The sequence below is a fragment of the Pinus tabuliformis genome, chromosome X, assembly GCF_031772625.1.
Source record: "Pinus tabuliformis cultivar Carrire ecotype Pingquan chromosome X, CPIR1, whole genome shotgun sequence".
In the NCBI taxonomy this organism is placed as follows: domain Eukaryota; kingdom Viridiplantae; phylum Streptophyta; class Pinopsida; order Pinales; family Pinaceae; genus Pinus; species Pinus tabuliformis.
In genome coordinates, this window is record NC_142308.1 from 93,064,683 (window position 1) to 93,081,795 (window position 17,113).

Below are 17,113 nucleotides of genomic sequence, written 5' to 3' on the forward strand. Positions count from 1 at the left end.
CTTTTATCATTGATTTACCAACCATAAAATCACTGAACTAGGGCTCAATCAAGTTGCCCACTAACAAGCCACTTGCTCCGCCAAGGGACTGATCTTAGGGCTTATAAACAAGCAACCCTCTTAACAGAGAAATACACCAACAAACACTGTACTAGGGTTACTCCAAATCACTGTCCAAAATACTTAGGACAGACCTACCTTCTTCTCGCATTCATCAACAAATTACATACCTCTTCAAGACGTCTCCAACAACCTTGAAAATATTGTTTCAATGCACATATATCATTAAGGTTTTCGGCCCTCTTTAGGGCTCTTGTGATACATTAGGTGTGCCATAGTTCGACATCCATAGACCTCCCTAAAACCCTGCAAACCTCCTCTTACAAGCCCTATACCTCTGCGTTGTTGCTCTAGGAAACTCAACCCATTATCACAATTCTTCCTAGGTCATACAACCGTAGTCCAACATACAATTAAGGGCTTGGCCCTCATGCAAAACACAAAGAAAGTTTGGCTTGTACATAGAATTTACAACAAACATGTGCCCAAAATTTTTCCTAATCACATGTCCAACAAATGCCTTAATGCGGCGTATCCAAAACAAAAGAAGAGGTACCAAGCCTGTTGTTTTATTCACTTCAAGTAAGCTCCTCTAGGTTTGCGGCCATATCAGATTTGTCTTTCCACTTGGATGCAATGATGCGGGCACCCTTGCTCTCGAAGTGCGCTCCGGACGGAAGCGCTCAAGGAGCAAACTTGGGAGCACGTAGTTGAATCACTCCCGTTTGGGAGCGATTCTCAGGAGCACGTTCCCACAATGAAACTTTCGCTACCTAACTTTTCTTCACAAAGACGTTCAAAACACAATTTTTCTTCTAAGTTGCACTGAAATAGATAAAATAATGAATACACATATGACAAGGAAACGACATATATATATATATATATATATATATATATATATATATATATATATATATATATATATATATATAATAAAATAAAAAAATCATATTATCATTCATCTTTTAGTCTTTAGAATCTAGATTCTATATTTAAAAATACATAATCATTATCATGAATTCAACATAAACAAATCATCTGTTAAAATTGGTAACTAGGTCCAAACTTCATGTGGGTCATCTTATTTATGGCATTTGATATTTTTCTTGGATCCCTCTCATCCGATTCTAATAAGTATTCATGAAGATATGAATTTATTTGTGTTATGAGATAATTCGTCAAGGTTGGCCAGCGACCAAATAACCCCCATGTGTGCTCAACATTTTAGTATAAAGGAGGTGACTTGATATCATTCACACACACTTCACTTTCTCTCCACTTGTTTTGGGTTTTAGTGGAAGAGAAGTCTAAGAGGAGGAAGCCCTAGATGCAATCCTAGATGATGCCCTAGCAAGGAAAACGCAGTCTAGTCCTAAATGATGCCCTAGCAAGGAAGACACAGTCTGCCCTAATCACGTGTAGAAGAGAGGGGAATACTTCTGTTGAGGGATGCAGTAAGGAAGATAGGCCATCGAAGGTTTGAAGGTGACCGAGTGCTGGAAGGAGGGCCGAAATACCTTGCTGGAGGGTCGCAATAATTAGGAACTGTTCTGGGCTAGTAAACTTAGGGATATCCTCCTACAACAGGCTGAGTAAGGCACCTATTAGGCCGCAACAAAGAAAGCATTCTAGCGAGGGTTTGAAGGGCTGTCTTAAGGCCATTTCAGGTGACCGGATTGTTGGAAGGAGGGCCGAGGAGCTTTGCTAGAAGAGCGAGGCAAGGAGGGATTGTTTAGAGGACGTTTGAGGGTGGGCAAACCCTTAACCAAGTTGCTACAAGCATGTGGAAGCTTGCTGTAGCATGCCGCAGGAATTGAGGGCAGGCCAAGTACTTTGCAAGGGCTAGAACCATCCAATATTATAGGGAAGGGTCTCATCCCCACAAGGAAGGGCAGCCGCATCACCTTGGAGCAAATTTGGGCAAAAGAGAAGGCTATCAAAGGGATTGTGATATGCCCTAACTAGGCCTAGTTTGCAGCAAACAAATCAGACCTCAAAACAATGAGCTAAGGTATGTTATCTATGACATTTCTTGTAGGTGTTGGATCCTAGATGAGGATCGGTTTGGATCAGATTGTTGAACGGTCTTTGGGAGTCAAATTGGTGGCTTGACATAGCAACAATGGCACATGGGACAACTGTGGTAGCATGGTGCAACAATGGCACATGGGATAACTTCGGCAGCATGGTGCAACAATGGCACATGGGACAACAGTGGCAGCATGGTGCAGGAATGGCACATGGGACAACAGTGGCAACATGGTGTAGCGCAATGTGGCAGTAATGGTGCAACATAGTAATGATGGGTGCAGCGTGGTGCAACACAGTGAGGTGGAGCATGAAGATGAGGTGCAACACAATGATAAGTGCTGCATTGTGATGGAGTCACCTTGGAGAATCAGTTGAAGCAGCATGTCTTCAACTGAGTTTAGCTACCTCATGTATCATCTTCTTCAAGATGATCTATGCTCTTATTTAGATAAGTCAAAGTGTTGACTTCTATTGTAAATGCAGTATCTCTCTCTCTGCGCTGAACTATTGAAGAACATATAAGAAGAATTAATCAAGGGTTCCCCACATTGGGGTTTATTCCTGGCTAGCGCCACATCTTGTGTCCTCTTGTCTTGGCTTGTCTTCTGCGATTTGTGTTTATGTTCTATCTACAATTTACTATTATGCTGATGTGATTGCTAACCTGGGAAAGATATTGAGCTAACTGTGAAAATTTAAATAAATTGCTCTAAGCATAGAAAATATCTAAACTTAACATGGTATCAGAGCTGAGGTGAAGACAAAGCCCAAGCAAGAGTGAAAGAGCGATCACCGAAGACAGTTGGGAAAGGACAAAAGGCTCAATGGATTCCTCATCCCTCTTCAAATTCACTAAGGGTGAAGTCGAAGTAGAGAATATTATCAGAATGGCGCAACGGAAGCTTCTGATGGCCTACCTAAAGATCACTTCAATTGGAAGTCTGAATTTAAGGGTGGAAGGAAAGGCAGATGCCTTGTTTGCAATAAGTTCAGCCATTATGCGAAGGAGTGTTCGAATGGTAGGGACACATCACTTGATGATGATAACTATCATTCCTGGGACATCTTCAATGATCGGAGGAATGACAGGTAATGTAGGTCATCAAGGAAACAATCGACTCTTCAAAGAAAGGAACTCCAAGTATGAAGAATCAAATGTTATTTCTGACAAGATAAAGCAGCCATATCTTATATTGGCCCTCTCCTCCAGACTCTTTGGGAATCTGGCTTATTGATTGTAGTGCTTCAAGGCACTTAATCAGATAGAAGGGTGCACTCTCTAATTTGGTAGAGATGGAAACAATCGTGGGATTGTACTTGGAGTCAATGCCACCTATCCCGGAAAGTGTGTAGGGAATGTTACCCTTCAATTGAATGAGGGTAACTCGATTCATTTACAAGAATCTCTTTTATGTACTTGATCGCAAGAAGAACCTGGTGTCCATTTCGACATTGAAATCAAAGGTTTCACGGTGGCATTCATCGATGGAAAAGTACGTGTTTGAAAATAGAATTTTCAAAGATGCTTTTACTCATGAGTTCAGGGTTGGCAATTTGTATCAAGTTGCAGGAAGTCCTTTGGGGACCATGTCAGTTGACACTTCTCATCTATAGCACTAGAGGTCTTCTTGTTATGGGGCCCTACTCGATGTGAGTCAAATGGTGGCAGGGATGTTTGAATTCAAGAAGAGCATGAAGGTTCATATCCAAGATGTACCGAAGGAAAATCTTACAAGGGGACCATTCCCCTCATGTAACAGGTCCACAGATTTGGAACAACCCCAGGGGTTTGAGATTCATGATCGGGAATCTAATGTATGCAGGTGGAAGAAAGCCCTCCATGGCTTGAAGCAAACACCTCGGGCTTGATATGAGAGGATTGATAGTTGTCTGATGAAGCTGAGATTCACTAGGAGTGAAAATGATCCAAACCTTTGCTTTAAGGTTGTGGATGATAGATCTCTCATATTGGCACCTTTTGAGGACAACCTCTTCCTGACAGGTGCAGACACTCTCATTTGCAAAAGTAAGAGGGAGTTGGATTCCGGATTTGGAATGATGAACTGCAAGCTCGTGACTACCTCGATGGATCTTAACTTTCAGAAGTTATGTGGTAGGGAAGCCGGACCTGATGCCTCTTTTCACAAACTCATTCTAGCATTGATGTTCTTGGTGATCTCCCGTCCTGATATATGTTTTGCAGTTAGCATGCTCATATTTGGTTGAGCCTCACTGGATTGGTGCCAAGAATCATTTGAGATATCTTCAGGGCACAATCTCTCATGGATTGAGATACACTACCGGAACTGTGAAGCTGCATGCTTATTCGAGTGCTGACTAGGCAGGCAGTGTGGAGGATCACAAGAACACTTCTAAGTGTTGGTTCTCTTTGGGTAATGCTTCGATATCCTGGATGAGCAGGAAGCAAAAGTCTGTTGCTATAAGCACCGCTGAGACCGAATACATAGCTACAAGTATGACCTCGTGTGAAGTTGCCTGGTTGCGGAAGCTTTTCAGTGTGCTGTTTGACACATGATGGATACCATTGTGATCTTCTATGACAACTAGAGGGGGATTCGATTGTTGAGGAATCCCGTATTCAATAATTGCTCCATCATATGGATATCATGTACCACTTTATCTGGGATATGGTACATCGATGAGCAAGAAGGCTCCATCACATTGGGACTGATATGCAGGTCGCAGACATTCTGTCGAAGCACCAAGGAAAGGTCAAAATTTTGACTTTCTGAGAACGACATGGAGTCGTTGAGAGACCCTCTTATGAGGGTCCTATATGATGCATGCATTGAGCTCTGGGAGCTTCGGGGTACTTCTTGGAGCAACAAGTGACCACAGGGCGACTCATCCTCCCCTAGTGGTGCACTGTGTACGGGGTGAATGGTTCAACCTTCCCCTGTGATACCCCATGGCGACTTATGGACAGGATGAGTGGTTCAGCCTTCCCCTGTGATACCCCATGGTGACTTATGGACAAAATGAGTGGTTCTCTTGTTGAGGCATCCTACCCATGTAGTCTAGGACTCATGGGAAGCACCTCTCATTTGGCCAATGAGTAGGGAAATGGGGTTAGGGACCATAGTAGTACCGATGGGCGCATCGTGCATCTACCATATTCCCTATGCTAGGATGACCGACATTGATCTGGGATCAATTGACACTGATCTGGGATCAGTAAGAGTGATATAGCTCACTCTCTCTTGGAACTGATCTAGGATCAATATGAGTGGTTTGAGACACTCTTGGGATATTGATCTGGGATCAATAACACTGAATTTGGGTCAGTAAGAGTGATATAACTCACTCTCTCTTGGTACTGATCTGGGATCAGTATGAGTGGTATGACACACTCTTTTCATATGGGACTGACTTCGGGTCAGTAGAGAATGGTATGAGACATTCTCGATCAATTCTTCTTCTTCATGGTTCAACAAAGTAGTGCTGGAAGGAGGGCCGAAGTACCTTGCTGGAGGGCTGCAATAATTAGGAACTGTTCTGGGCTAGTAAACGCATGGATATCCTCCTACAACAGGTTGAGTAAGGCACCTATTAGGCCAAAGCAAAGAAATCATTCTAGCGAGGGTTTGAAGGAGGGCCGAGGAGCTTTGCTAGAAGGCCGAGGCAAGGAGGGACTGTTTAGAGGACGTTTGAGGGTGGGCAAACCCTTAACCAGGTTGCTGCAGGCCTGTGGAAGCTTGCTGTAGCATGCCACAGGGATTGAGGGCAGGCCAAGGACTTTGCAAGGGCTAGAACCGCCCAGGATTATAGCGAAGGGTCTCATCCCCACAAGGAAGGACAATTGCATCACCTTGGAGAAAATCTGGGCAGAAGAGAAGGCTGGCAAAGGGATTGTGATATGCCCTAACCAGGCCTAGTTTGTAGCAAACAAATCAGACCTCAAAACAGTGAGCTAAGGTATGTTATCTATGACATTTCTTGTAGGTGTTGGATCCTAGATGAGGATCAATTTGGATCAGATTGTTGAACAGTTCGTGGGAGCCAAATTGGTGGCTTGACATAGCGGCAATGGCACATGGGACAACTGTGGCAGCATGGTGCAGCAATGGCACATGGGACAACTGTGGCAGCATGGTGCAACAATGGCACATGGGACAACTGTGGCAGCATGGGTACAACAATGGCACATGGGACAGCTGTGGCAACATGGTGTAGCAATGGAACATGGGACAACAGTGGCAACATGGTGCAATGCAGTGTGGCAGCATGACAGAAGTAATGGTGCAGCATAGTAATGATGGGTGGAGCATGGTGCAACACAGTGAGGTGCAACATGAAGATGAGGTGCAACACAATGATAAGTGCTGCATGGTGATGGAGTCATTGTGGAGAATCAGTTGAAGCCATTGTTTTAAGAAACGGCCGTTTCGAAACCGAAACGGCCGGGTTGATCTGAGCCAATACCTTTTTCTATGACCCGGCCTTTGGAACGGTTCGACTGGCCGAGTCAGCCATGACTCGGCCAACTCGGCCGTTTCCGTTATGACTCGGCCGAGTCACAAAAAAACGCCCAACATCATGTCAAACTGCGATTTAATAAAATTTTAATGGATTTTTAAATTGTTTTTTGGTTGGTTTGGACTCCAAGCAGTTATAAATTTTCATGGTAATGTTAAATTCTTAAAGTAAAAGTGACATTCTCCTTAATCTTCATTTTCATCCTTTTACTTAAATTTTTAACATTACCATGAAATGACTCAGGATGTTTTAGAGTGGTTTCGGCCTCATTGGATTTCATATGGAGAAAGTAGAATTTTAGATTTCATTCAAAATCCAGCAAACTTATCAGTTTTTCAGGGTTTCAGGATTGGAGGATTGCAATGTTTCCATTGAATTTTGTCATGTATTAGGGTATGGATTCTGGAACTCGTATTTAATCAAGAGCACCAATCCCTCTATGTACCTTGATGTTAGTGACATTGGTTGTCGAACTCCTCTGGGATTCGCTCCCAAACCAAGAGCTTCTCAAAATGTCGCTCCCGCTCCCGTTTTCGCTCTCGCTCCCCACTTTCGCTCCTGCTCCCAAGTAACACTGAGCCAGATGATGTTGGCAACTCTAGCAATAGCCAGTAGTACGGGTCACAGAGTTTTGTTGTAGAGGCCATTTATAGCCTCCTTGGTTATGTGTTTTTGTTTTGATCTCTATATCATCATCGTGTATGTATTGGACAATGTACTGGGTGCCATTTTGATATAATGGATATATTCATGAGCCTATTTTGGTCATATGTTGTCTTCTATCTATATTCTAATGCTGTGTGTTTGGAAACATGAATGAAAATCTTTAAAATTATGTGTTTTTATAAAAAATAAATATTTAATGTATTTTTTACAAGGACCGAGTCATTGAAATCGAGCCGGCCGAGTCGATACCGAGTCGGAGTCAACCCTCGGCCGAGTCGGAGTCGGAATCGGAGTTTTAAAACATTGGTTGAAGCAACATGTCTTCAACTGAGTTCAACTGCGTCATGTATCATCTTCTTCGAGATGATCTATGCTCTTATTTAGATAAGTCAAAGTATTGACTTTTGCGGTAAATGTACTATCTCTCTCTCTTTGCTGAACTATTGAAGAACATATAAGAAGAATTGATCAAGGGTTTCCCCACATTGGGGTTTGTCCTTGGCTAGCGCCACATCTTGTGTCCTCTTGTCTTGGCTTGTCTTCTGCGTTTTATGTTTATGTTCTATTTGCAATTTACTATTATGCTGATGTGATTGCTAACTTGGAAAAGATATTGAGCTAACTGTGAAAATTTAAATAAACTGCTCTAAGCATAAAACATACCGAAACTTAACATTATCATCATAAATTCAGTATAAACATTGTCGTAATCATCATCAATGATTATTATAACATTCAAGTTGGCACCTTTGATTAAAATGTCAATAACCACTCAAAACTTAAAGGAATATCAGATTGTTTTCAGAGTCACATCATACTTAATGAAATTATATATTTTTCTAATGAATTTGACAACACTAACACAAAGGCAACATGAATTTGACTTTGTAAATAGTATGTTGCATAGTATCTTAGTCTAGACTGTAAAGGAGTCATGACCAATGTTCCACCAAGGTTCCGGGACGAGGGGGCGAGGGAGCGAGGGGGCGCGGGAGCGGCCTATGCAAAAGCTCCCTACCATTTTTTAGGAAACGTGGGGGAGTGTCAGGGTCTTAAAAATTTATAAATATAAAATATAATTTATTAATTGAGTCCACTATGACAATTTGGTTTGAATTGAAAAGCTGCAAAGCACGATCATTGATATGAATTCCTGGAGCAAGAAAGCAATGAATTTGAAAATTTACACAATCCTTCTTAGAAGAAAACATAAACAAAGAGAGAACTGTCCTTCTTAGAAGAAAACTTAAACATAGAGAGAACTCAGAACTATAGTGGATTATGTATAATGATTTTGAGAAACTGGACTTCTAAGTTCTTGACATATTAGTTAGGCAGGCCGTAGATTTTCAACTGATAATATTAATATATGAATAGCCTATTTGGCAATGCTTCCATAGGACTAGCCCATAGGTCTGATATACCTTCACAATTCTGTTTTAGATACTGCTAACCTAGAGAAAAAGTCTAAAAGAAGTCATTTTTGGAACTTGGACTAAACGGAACCTGGATGCTTTTTCCACAGGTAAAGACCATAGGCCTAATATAGTAATAGGCTGACTGTCTATTGTTTATTCAGTTCCCAGGTAACCATTGCGACAACCATAACCTTGTGACATAGATTTTTCCATCGGCAATCTCATGCAAGAAATGATAGACACGTAAGTGGAAGTTACTTTCTTCTTTTCATGTTGTTAGACTGCTTAGTTAGTTTCCATTTTACAAATCTTGCTGGTTTCTTTCTTTGAGCGAATGTATATTTTGAACCCTTTAAGTTCTCATGGGATCAAAATTAGATGTCAGGGCAGAATTTTGAGAAATCATATAGGAAAGTAGTTGGGTGGTTGGTGGAATATTAACATTCTGTATTTTAATCAGGTCTTATTATATCAACAATATTATATTTCAGTCAGGTCTCATCAACACAACGCATGGTAGTCAAGGAGGCAGTCTTTTAAGTTTTTACAAGTCGGAGTTTTCACCCATACTTGTGGTTAGTTGGTTCCTGGAAACAAAATACTAAAATAGTCAGATCCACTTTTCAGAACATGTGACATTAGGCTCTTTTCCTAAACCTACAATCACCATGAAGGGGGAGAGCCCATATTGAACCGATTCAAGGTCTTGGTTTTCCTAGCTTGCACTTTCAACAAATTGTATTAATTCATTGACTGTTTTTAGGTAATTTACCTTTTGTATACAATTCCTAATACAATCAATAATGATACAGGCACTGTTTATTAAAATCCGAACAGTGAAATCCAACGCTGTGAGTGGAGCGCTCAACGAACTTGCAAAGGCTGTGAGTGTGTTGTTCATGGTTCAGGGTGTCGTTTTTATAACATGAAACAACGATTTTCCAAAACCCTAAACGTTAATTAACTCTTAATTAAAGATTAAGTTCAGTGTTTAATTAATTAAAATGGTTTTTAATGCATTAAAGGTGTGCCACGTCCCCCCTCGTCCCCCGTCCCCTCTCGTCCCCCCACGTCCCCCTTTTCGGAAACGCCTCCTCAGGGAAGGGAAACGTTTCCCTGGCACGTCCCCCTGAGTTTCCTCCATTTTGGGAGCGTGGGGAAACGTCCCCTACTCGTCCCCAAGTCCCCGGAGCGCGGGGGAGCGAGGAAACTAGACCCCTAGGGGGGGGGGGGCGAGTCCCTGTGGAACACTGGTCATGACAAAAATATTGTTTAGTATCACTGAATATAATGTAAATTTAATCATTGTAAATAACAACGTCTACACATTATAAATTGGACTGTATTCTAGTAGCTATAATAGGAGATGATCTGAAATTCATAGAAAGCAGTAAGTTGGATTTATTTATTCACAACCTAAGATTAGACGACTAAGAAACAAGATACCACAATTTAAGCAATTAAGTAGTGTGAAGTACAATACTAGTAAAGAAATGCTGAGAAATTTAACCTAATGCAAAGAAACTGCGCCCACCAACCAACTTTGCGGGTAACAAGTTTCTTTCTTGATTTCATAGATACCTTATGAGTTTCCATAACAAATTCCAAGTTTCCGTTGTTTAGATCTGTCATTGTTGAAAACTTGTTGGAAAATACCTCTATCATGTCATGAATCTTTTTTCAAGATAAATGTTCACTTTCAGATGAGCTGTAATTAGTGGATATAAGGTCTGCAAAGAATTCAGTTGCATTTACATGCTCTAGACAAACAACCCTGGAATATATTCTTGCAATAAAGTGCCTAGAACACTGGAAATATGGAAACTTGGAAATGTATCCAAATTTTCTAGAAAGATATCCATATTTTCTACAAATGTATCCCAATTTTCTTGAAAATCCTTTGAAACGTTTCTAATCTCAGGTTGGCCGTTTCCGAAAAAGTGAAACGTGGCAGAAATGTTTCCATGCCGTTGACAAGCCGTTTTGTACGCGTTTCCATATCCGAAATGTTGAATGGTATTTCTGGGAGTTGGGGGCAGTGTTTTCGGTAACTTAGTTTTTTTCAAAGAAACAAGAATTTTTGAGTGGGGCAACCTAATATTCAAGCCTATGGCCCTAGCATTGATACGCAATTCATGGTAATGTTAAATTCTTAAAGTAAAAGTGACATTCTCCTTTATTTTCATTTTCATCATTTTACTTAAATTTAACATTACGATGAAATGACTTAGGATGTTTGAGAGTGGTTCCAACCTCATTGGATTTCATATGGAGAAAGTAGAATTTTAGATCTCATTCAAAATCCAGAAGATTTATCAGTTTTTTAGGATTTTAGTTTTGGGGGTATTGCAATGTTTCCATTGGATTTTGTCATGTACTACGGTATGGAACTCATATTTAATTAAGAGCACCAAGCCCTCTATGTACCTTGATGTTAGTGACATTGGTTGTTGAACTCCTCTATCATGACCCCACTAAAAATGTAACCATCACTCGAACAAAATATTGACTTGACATGCTACGTTTTATCTGTTGAAAAATCTAGGGCATTTAGGTTAGGATGAGATTCTTCTGATGATGATAACTATTTGTGAAGAACTTTTACTTTTCTTATTAGTACAATCTTCTCTTATTATTATTAGTGTGTATTTTCTTTCTTCATCAAACAGTTACCAAAACAAAAGAGACAAGAACACAAGATATTGGCTCTCAGCCAGGGCAAAACCTCTCTCCTAGAGAGGAAAACCCTTCTGCAAATTTCTCTTATTGAAGCTTCAATTGACAAATGCCAAACCCTAGACCCTTGACTAGTAGATCCTCCAAGCACAAGATACAATCTCTCTTTCTTTTGTCCTTCAATCAATGATTTCTTCTGCTCTGGACCTTGATCTCTTCCTTCGCACTTCTTCCGGCAACTGCCGAAACCCTAGGTCTCTAAGGAGATCTCTTCTTTGGTGTCTTCCTTTCCTTCTCTACCTCGCTTGTAAATCTTCCTTTTTCCTTGATACTTAGGCTAGAGAATGAGGCTCTTCTTCCAGTATATCTTCGAGTAACCTTACTGCAGATCTGATTTCTTCGCACATGTGGCTGATCTAGGGCTTGAAATAAACCCTTTTACTTGCTCCCTTCCTTCGCTTAAGGTGGGACCCACTTCGCTTGAGATGGAGGCCTATTTGGAGCTTCTTTTCCACCCAAACAAAACTCTTCTTATGCTGCTGTACTTGCAGATCTGATATGACAACAGACAGAGCCTTCTCTTCTTATGCTGCTGTACTTGTAGATCTGATATGACAACAGACAGAGCCTTTCTCCTTCGCACGTGTGGCAGAGATTAGTGCCAAAATAGCCCTCCCAAACTTGGTTTCTACTACTTTGCTGCCCTAGAAGCACGATTTTGCTCCTTTTTTCACACCTCTTTCTCAACTCTCTTTCTCGCTGATCTCAGAGATAGCTTGATGGTCCATTTGTGAGGTTGAACTGCCCTATATATAGGAGTCTGTCCCTCCTATTTGGGCCGACTTGAGCTAGTGAGGCCGACATGTCCTTAAGTGCACCAAAAATTCATTTCTTTGAGCCGACTTGAAGAGGAGACTTGTCTTTGCTTTGGAGGATCTCTTTTGACATATTTCTTTGACTCTAATACATAGATTTACATAGTGTAACATGCCCTCATGGGTGTTTAACAATTACATTGACTCTTTGACTTTCCTAGAAGCACTTAAACATGTGCTTGACCTATGCAATGAGCAAGAAACTCATTTTTACAAATGAGAAAAATAATAATTATTTTCTTTTACAAGTACAAAGATCAAAATTACATTTATGAAGACCTAACCTAGTTACACTTTCTTCAACATTATCTATCTTATGTTAATGCTTAGAGTGTGATATAAATGACAAAGATCCCAAGATAGACAATGATTTTGATGATATGTAGGTATTTGTTGTAGAAATATTTTTTTTGGATGCTAGAGGCCATCTACAGCTTGTTTGTTGATGTATTTTCAGTTCAGAGATGGATTACACAATATGCTATTTTGGTTACGTGCACCCTTACATGGTATATAAATGAGACCTTGTAATTTGTGGACTTGTGGCTGATGATTATTATAACTACCAGATGATTGATGTTATATGGTTTAATCCATGTTTTGATGCTTTTTATAATTAATTCACCATTTTACATGCTTTTGTTGACATATATGCATCAAAACATATAAAAATATATATTATATAAAATTTTCTCACGATGAATTAGCTTAACCTTGCCATCTTTTTATAGTGCTCTTGGTGTGTTTCATAGGTACCAAGGGTCACACCACATGACCTAAACATTTGGTTTAAACACCATAAAACATAAGACAAATTTCTTTCATGCAACCAATGCCACATCATCGAAGCCTTTGGTGCCCCTTAGCCCTTTAAAGGTGCCCCACATGCTCTGAATGATCAAACCATCAAATTCTCCCCTTGGTTTCACGCCCAGAACTTTGGTTACAAAACCCACTACTTGGTTACACTGCCCACAAAGCCCTTGTGGGTCAACTTCTCCCAAATCCAATACCCCTGGGGTTGTGGGAGTACCTCCCAAGCTACACAAATCAACATAAGCTAGTGGGTTGGCTTGTAACTCAGTGTATCATTATGATTGAAGTTGTCATTTAGGGGCTTTTAGGCTAAATTAGAACTCATCCTCATATAAATAGAGGAGAGGACTATTTCATTTTGATCATTATCACTTGTGAACTCAACCTCTCTTCTTTAGAATTTCAGCCTCTTTTCCTATTGGAGAGATGTGATCTATGGAGCAAATCTTGTCTTGAAGCTATTGTCTTGTCTTTGGAGAAGTTATATTGGATTGATGATTGGATTGTTCATACATATGATCTTGCAAGTGCTCTTTTATTGAGAATTTCTGGTTTCATGTCTAATGTATGGAATAAATTGGTAATCCAGCTTAAAGCTAGGTTATATTATTGCATGCATTATGCATAGTGTGATATGTGAATGGAATCCCCTTGGTGATCTTACATTAGCTCTCCCAAATGACATTCAATCATCACAAAGGTAATAGTTAGGGTTTTGATGCTAGGGTGTCAAAATGTCTTTACTCCTTTGCAAGTTTTAGGTGAATTTATGAACCCATAGACTCTATCAACCCTAGGACTAGGCACTGGCCTTCCTTTGTTGCTGATCACATCAAAATTTATCCATAAACTTTTCTCTTTCTCTCTCTTACTTAATTCGGCTCTCTTAAAGCCAAGCAGCCATCAAGGGCCTACTACTAATTGGTTAGGAAGGAAAATTTTGGCTGTTGGAAAGTCTAAATATCAAGGGAGGAGTGGTTGCTACAAAATCACCCCCCTTTTGCAGGCATTCATTCTAATTTCATCCATAATTTTCCCTACCCTAGTTGTTTTCCCTAGAGTAAAACCCTAATTTTGGTTTAGCTTCAACTTGGGGGTTTATTGAGGGTTTTATGTGCCTTAACCTTGCCGAAATACATTGTGGGAAACTGTTTCTCTACACCTTGACCTTTGGCCATCCTAACTCTCAGCCTATTAATCAAGCCCTAGGTCTTGTGTTCCTCAAATTTGGCCTCTACAAGGAAAGTGAATTGCCTTTATTCATTGATTGGAGCCTTGCACTTAAGCTGTGTCTATCCCTTAGAAACCTATTGGTCATCTCATACCTTTGTACTTAGAATACCCCTTTTAGGTGACCTTATATCGGGACTCCTCCCATTGGTGAAATTCCATAAAGAGTAGGGAGTAGTAGCTGTGGTGACAGTGGGCTACTACCTCATTGTTGTCATTTGGCCTCGTGATAAGCTTGTAGGGTGCCCCTCTTCAAGGCCTACTAGATTTTGTGGCAACAAGCCCATGTCATAACTTATGGGAGAGGGCTGAGTCAAAGTTTCAAACACCTTTTGAAAATCCAAAAAATAGGAGAAGATTTCTGAAAGGCCAGGCTGGGCCTCATCAATAATGGCCTGGATTGTGAAGATGTGGTCAATAGTTTACTGTGTGATGCTACGGGCAGAGCCTTGTCTGTCCTTTAGCCTGAGGTGTCTCCGGTCAAGCTCATCTAAAAGCTCCACATGAATGTCTGTTGTGTAAAGCTTGGCAAAAGTATGTCCAATGATGATGGTTCTGCAATTGTTTGGATCTGTAGTAACCCCTGAAAAGTTATGCAATAGCTTATTAAAAATATACAAATACTCACTTCTTTTAGATCACCTATTAATCTGTGCAATGTATAGTAGTCAATATCTACTTAAAGTAGCTTCCTATTAATCTGCGCAATGTATAGTAGTCAATATCTACTTAAAGTAGCTTTCTATTAATCTGTGCAATGTATCGTAGTCAATATCTACTTAAAGTAGCTTTCTATTAAAAAACGTCTTCATTTTTAAGATGCTTAAATTCAGATCAGATATATTATTTTTCTGCAAGTATATAGGGTATTCTGTATTTGAAGCTTGGAATAATATTAAAGTTGAATTGCTTCTTTCTCAAACATCTTCAGAAAATGAAAAAGCCTTGCAATCTGGTGATTTTGAGGAATTTAGTGATAACGGGTAGAGTAGCATATGAGCACCTGTAAGCACACACAAAATTGTACACTCTGAAATCTGAAGTCTATATTACTATGCATATTTTTCCTGCATCGCATTGCACATACAAGGAAGTATATGAGAAGGGAGAGCAAAAAATAAATCCAACTAATCCCTGGGAAAGAAATCTTACTAAATGATGGTTTTCTTGTACTCGCATGATGAATAATAAACAGGAGGATATCCAAGCTGAAAGTGAAAGTGATGAAGACGATCAGCAAATTTACAACCCATTAAAATTACCTATGGGTTGGGATGGAAAGCCAATACCATATTGGCTGTATAAACTTCATGGTCTGGGTCAGGTTTGTTCCAGTATAGAGGTCCAAATAATTATTTTTTAATTTATGTTTCTTTGATGATGTTGAACTGCAGATTTCTCTTTGCACCCATTTCTGGGATCAAAATGACTAGATGTGGTATTTATGATCTTAAATTTGTTTAAATTCAAAGTCAGTTTTGTTTTCTTTCTGCTTTCAGGAGTTTAAGTGTGAAATTTGCGGCAACCACAGCTACTGGGGCAGAAGGGCTTTTGAAAGGCATTTTAAGGAGTGGCGTCATCAGCATGGCATGCGCTGCCTTGGGATACCTAATACCAAGAACTTCAACGAGATAACTTCGATTAAGGTTTGTTTTATTCTAAGTATATTTCCTGAATATTTATGTAAAGATGTTTTAGCAAACATTAAATAACTTGTTAAGATGCCCCAGATATTTTTGTGAAGTCTCTCTGCGGTTTTAATGAATAAGATGGCCTATCAAAAATAAGTGATTGTTTCTAACAATTGTTATTTTTATCACTAATATTTTGGATATTGATGTGGATTTCTAGGAAGCATTTGTATCTCGCATTTTAACAGAATGCTTCTGAATTCTAAAGAGGATAATGAAAATGTATTGGCACATGGAAATTTGGTAGCACGAGAAATTTTAATGCTTTCTTGAAAAGAATAGTGCTTAAGTCTCAAGCATCGTTCTTTGAAGTCAATCTATTCCCTCTTCCACATCCACATTCTAATTGGAGAAAGGGGTCCTATGTTCAGTTGATCTACACATCTAACATTTAAGTATTAGTCCCTCAACTCATCCAGTTCCTAATTGGAGAAGGGCGTCCTATGATTATTTGATCCACTATTGTGGTTGATGTTGGAGAATGTAACTAGATTCTGTCTCCATAATTACCTTTGCACTTATGACATTGTTTATTTTTGTAAAAATAAGAAAAATAATTATTATTTTAAGCATGGGTTTCATGGTCAAATTGATTTGTCTTCTAGGTCAAGCATGTTCTTCATGCTTCTAGGGTTTGTCAAGTCAAAAATATATTTGTCATAAGTCTCAGAGTCAAGTGCCATTTGGACTTTGATAAGAAATTGGAAAAATAATTTTAAGTAAAAATGTCATTTTTGTCCATACAAGACCAAGTCGGCTTTGCCTCTTCAAGTTGGCCCTGTTTGGGGCAATTCGACCTCCTTAGATGGGTATATATAAGAGCAGCTTGACCTCATTTGATGAACACATCAAGCGAGTTCAATCTCTTGAGAAAGGAGGAAAATCATCGAAAAAGACAAGGGGAAAAGTCAAAGACAAGGAGAGATAAAGCTAGGTCAAAGAAGGAAATCTGGCCTAAAAACTCCCACATGCAAAATTTCAGAGTTGCAGGAGAGCCAAAAATTGCAGGTCTGTTGCAGGAGGCTGAATTCTGTTGCAGGGGCCAAAATCTGAAGTTTGGCCATTGTTGACTTGTGGAGATTTGTTGGAAAAGCTTGGAAGGAGGGCTGACTTGGGGCTTGTGAGTGGACTTGGTCTTGGTCTTTGGGTC

General features: G+C 39.8%; 1 protein-coding gene across 2 annotated transcripts in view; it reads left to right on the forward strand.

Annotated features, from left to right (window-relative positions):
• LOC149138556 (splicing factor SF3a60 homolog) overlaps nt 1-17,113 on the forward strand; it is a 145,573-nt gene that overhangs the window by 117,812 nt on the left and 10,648 nt on the right. For both annotated transcript variants that reach the window (XM_089448028.1, XM_089448027.1), the window contains 2 exons: nt 15,468-15,596; nt 15,772-15,918. In XM_089448028.1, coding sequence (XP_089304154.1) covers nt 15,468-15,596; nt 15,772-15,918 — 276 coding nt within the window. The remainder of the gene's footprint in view (nt 1-15,467; nt 15,597-15,771; nt 15,919-17,113) is intronic.